The sequence below is a fragment of the Rhea americana genome, unplaced genomic scaffold, assembly GCF_003343005.1.
Source record: "Rhea americana isolate MKP2758 unplaced genomic scaffold, rheAme1 scaffold_49, whole genome shotgun sequence".
Classification (NCBI taxonomy): Eukaryota; Metazoa; Chordata; class Aves; order Rheiformes; family Rheidae; genus Rhea; species Rhea americana.
The window spans coordinates 480,591-484,690 of record NW_028186634.1 but is presented as its reverse complement, the minus strand read 5'-3'; the positions used below and the strand labels follow the sequence as shown (position 1 = coordinate 484,690).

Genomic DNA, 4,100 nt, shown 5'->3' with positions numbered 1-4,100 from the left:
GGGCGGTGTCACTCTTTGTGCTCTCCACACTTCCCAGCTCCATAGGTCAGCACAGCAAACAAGTGTTCACTGGTCACCTGCTCTCAATGCTACTGGACTAAAGGACACACGAAGATAGAGGGGCTTCTTGTTCTCACTACTCATTTCTTACAAAGCATCAAACCCAGGTGGCGAGGGCAGGRACAGACAGTGTAAGCACTGACTGGAGTCAGCAGGTGTGTGATGGGTTGGGACGCATCAGCCCCCGCTCAGCAAGGAAGAGGCTTATGAGGGCTTTTGAGCACAGCTGTTCTTCTAAGCTGCAGCACACYGGAGGTGGGAGGTCAGTACTGAACATGCTGGGAATGGAGTCAGGCTGAGTAAGACAGACAGGCAGTCCTCACACTGGGAGGAAATCAGGATGAGCAGAGTTACAGACTGTTAATTCTGGAGCTTTCGAAGAGCGATTGTCTGCATCTTGTGTCCCATACAGTAGTGGGCATAATGTTGGGCTTAACCARAGGCAAGTAATAATAAAACAACAAAGTGATCGTGGAAGTACTATTTGGTGAAACTACCATGTAGTTTCTTCTCAATTTGAGAAACTGCCTGGGAATTAAAGCTACATGTTTTCCTCTGTTATTTGATRTTTAGTCACCCAAAACTCTGCTTAAGCCAGGTTCTACGGTCTTTCTTTGGCACTTAGTCATTTACTATTCAAGCAAACTCTTGCATAAATCAACAGGATTCTGCCTTATAAACCTCTGAAGTCTGTAAGAACTGGAGAAGTTAGCCATGCAAGTGACACCTCTGCTTTTTCTTCTAAGAAGAAACATAGCCTCTTGCTTCACATCATGAATTTGGACTTTCAAAACCAAGTAGGTTAGATACAGACTGAAAACACATGCTACAGGGCTAGCTGGTGATAGCTGTTTCACAAAAAAACCTAGTTCGTTTTTTTTTAATTGAATGAATTTTTGATTAAGTGGCATTTTTGTCTACACTTTTCCATTTTTAATTAAAGAATGAACACTGTTGGAGATGGTTTGGATGATGAAAATGATTTTCCGAGCACCAGGAAAGCTCATTCAAGAGTTCTCACAGAAATTAAATTCTCCCCCCTCCCGCCTATTTCTAGCATTCCTTTCCTTGCTTGAAAGCTACAGTGGGCCTTAAGAGACTGATGAAACTGTATATAGACTTGTTTAACAGTCAACTCAAACACTCAGTAAGCAAATACTTCCTCTCCAGAAAAACAATAGAAGCTTTACATTAAAAGAATCACATGCTGCCTATACAAAAGCTGCTCTTTATCATCTTGTACAGCACTACACGAATTACAAGCCCCATATATTTGGTGGCCTGTTTTAAAACTAAGGACCAAACTATTGCACCTCTAAGTGTTTGGAAGGGAAATAAAACCTACAAATTGCATGAGGAGGGTAGATGGCAAGGAGTACTCTGAAACGTTAGACCTTACAGGTCACAAAGAGGACAGGTTGAAAGGACCGCCATGTTGCAAAGCGTTCTCCTCCCCCTACTCTGCTGGGATTCCACATCTAAGAGAATATTTGATAGGCTGGTATTAACTTAGTAGCTCTTTATTACATGCCCTGAAACATGCCAGGGTGTAGACTGTGCTTTGCTTAGCTCCCATCTTGTGCTATAGTTTACAACCCTGTCTAGTAGACATAATAGCCACATTATCCACTGCATTTTATATCATTATATCATTGTATCATTTATATCATTAATAGTCATACATCCACTGCAGCATTTTGCATTTTTTTGCCCTGGTACAAATGGCAACACCTACARCGGAGACTCAAACAGTTAGGGAGAAGATTCAGATGGAACACTAATAACTAAAACACCATCACACTGACTGGACTGAAATGTATCTGGTCTTTCTCCCAAACTACTTAAAAATCCTGCTTTCACCTGCTTCCTTCGTCTCTGTATGTCAAGGCTGTATTTTTTCCCCTAGATAAGGCTAAGAGTTCTTTCTTTCAAATTAAGAGAGGATATAGAAACCAGGGAGACATCAGAATCCTAAAAGCAACTAAAAGAGCAGTTTATAACTAATAAGTATTTTTTGTGCAAATAAAGCAAAGCTACTTTCTATGGCTCCTCTTGAGTGACATAGCCATCCTGTGCTTCAGTTGTCTGGAGAACATTCAGGCAATTTAGRCAATAGCTCCATTCCAAGCACTGAAGACTAAAGAGCATTCATTTGGGTTGATTTCATCCCTGCGGTGACTCCACAGATTTCAAGAAGTCATGCCTACAGCAAACCCAGCTTTTTTTTTTTTTTTTTTCCCCTACAACTTAGGGAATTTTTTTTTTCCCTTAAACATAACATGTTGAGGAAAAAAATAAATAAGTTTGTGAAAACACAGCAGTTTTTCATTGCCAGATTAATTCTGTCATTTGTATGGCATGATCACTGCAACTTTTCGGATACTGTCATTCTGAAGGGTGATGACTTTGAGCATTTCATTAAGTGCTTCACTGATGGAAGAGGAGTTTTTGTTTACTAATTTTAGTCTTGCAGAAAATAATAGCCAGATTCATAGAAGAGACAACATCCCACTTTTCTGATGCTGCTAGACTCTTACTCTATAGAGAGAGGTCAGAATACTCACAAAGAACTCTGCCTGGAGTATGAAAGGATCCAATGCTTTCTTGTGCAGCTCCTCTTCAGTAAGGATGTTTGATGCTGTTTGGAGGTATTCTTGAGCTGACTGTTCTCGTGGTGACATGACATAGCCGAAACCTTGCTCAGAACAGCCTGGTGTACACATATCCAGTGTGAGTGAAACATTTGAACCTCTCCTGCAAAAGATAGCAGAGTTTGTTTACAACAGAAGAGATTGACCCACTATTGCCAGTACGTGTCGGCAATGGATACAGCCCTGATGCCAGATAAACAATAACTTTAAAAAAAMCACTCAGCTTACGCTGGGTTCACTACTGCCACAACATGTGAACAATGGGTGACATAGCCAAGACCAGAAGATCATTTTTGTAATGAAAACACACTGGAAGATGAAGGCCAACRCTTTCAAAATGTTGTCTATAGTGAGCTAACTCTGTACTGTCACCTAAATCCAAGCAACTTATTTTTCAAAAACATTGAGCAGGCAACCGCATGGAAGTTTTAGTAATTGTGTAGATCACACCACATTTCTGGATGCTTAAATATGGACTGACGTTTAAATATCATCAGTGAAAATCCTGGCTCTAGTTTTCTTTAGGTCAGATCTCACACTCTACTCTTACCTGAACATCTTACTGCATCGATGTTGTTCTGGGCTACCAGCAAATGCTTATTCAGTAAATGTTACCAGTTCAACATGAGTAAGAGTAGGAGATGCTAACCCATTACTGTAAATAATTTTTCTGTCTGAAAAGCTTTTCTTCAACAAGTGTTAATTGTGAGAAGGGGAAAATGAAGGCCCTAACATTTTGACAGTGATGCTAAAAACTCTAGTGTTATTGAGTGCAGAAATGTTGGTGACATTTATGTAAGTTAGCCATGCCATAAAACAAAGAAGCCAAAATCCAAGCACTGTTTATTGAATACAGTTTTAAAGCTCTCCTGAGCTTCTGTCAATCTTGCATACTAAAGACAAAAGGTCCAAATGTCATCAGTGAATCTGTAGTTAAGAATCTTTAAAATAGTAACACCACCATGAAATTTGATGATTACTATCTGTAATACTCTATATATCCACACAGTAGATCTATATTTGATGATTCTCAATCGGCAAAATCTACTTGGGAACTCTTGCAGGGGCTGTTGAAAAATATGTATGCATACATGCATAACCAGCTCACAGAGAAGGGCAGAAGCTGTTACGAGGATGACAACCTTTTTCTGGATTCAGGAGTGATTCCAAAAGATGTGCAGGCAGCCTCCTACTATGATTCAGTCATGGGGAAAAAAAAAATCTTGCAAGAAACATAACCAATAGTGGTAGACATTGAATTTTTAGAGGCACTTTTTATAAAATTTTGACCCTATTCTGCGAGCTGCTGAATTGCTACATTTCCCCCCCTAGAAATAGCTGTATTTGACTGGTAACAAATGCTTTTCTTCTTCCTTTTTTTTTTTTTTT

General features: G+C 39.7%; 1 protein-coding gene across 5 annotated transcripts in view; it reads right to left on the bottom strand.

The window, feature by feature from the left end:
* PTPN5 (protein tyrosine phosphatase non-receptor type 5) overlaps positions 1 to 4,100 on the bottom strand; it is an 87,160-nt gene that overhangs the window by 25,496 nt on the left and 57,564 nt on the right. For all 5 annotated transcript variants that reach the window (XM_085317109.1, XM_085317112.1, XM_085317111.1 and 2 more), the window contains one exon: positions 2,625 to 2,814. In XM_085317109.1, coding sequence (XP_085173235.1) covers positions 2,625 to 2,814 — 190 coding nt within the window. The remainder of the gene's footprint in view (positions 1 to 2,624; positions 2,815 to 4,100) is intronic.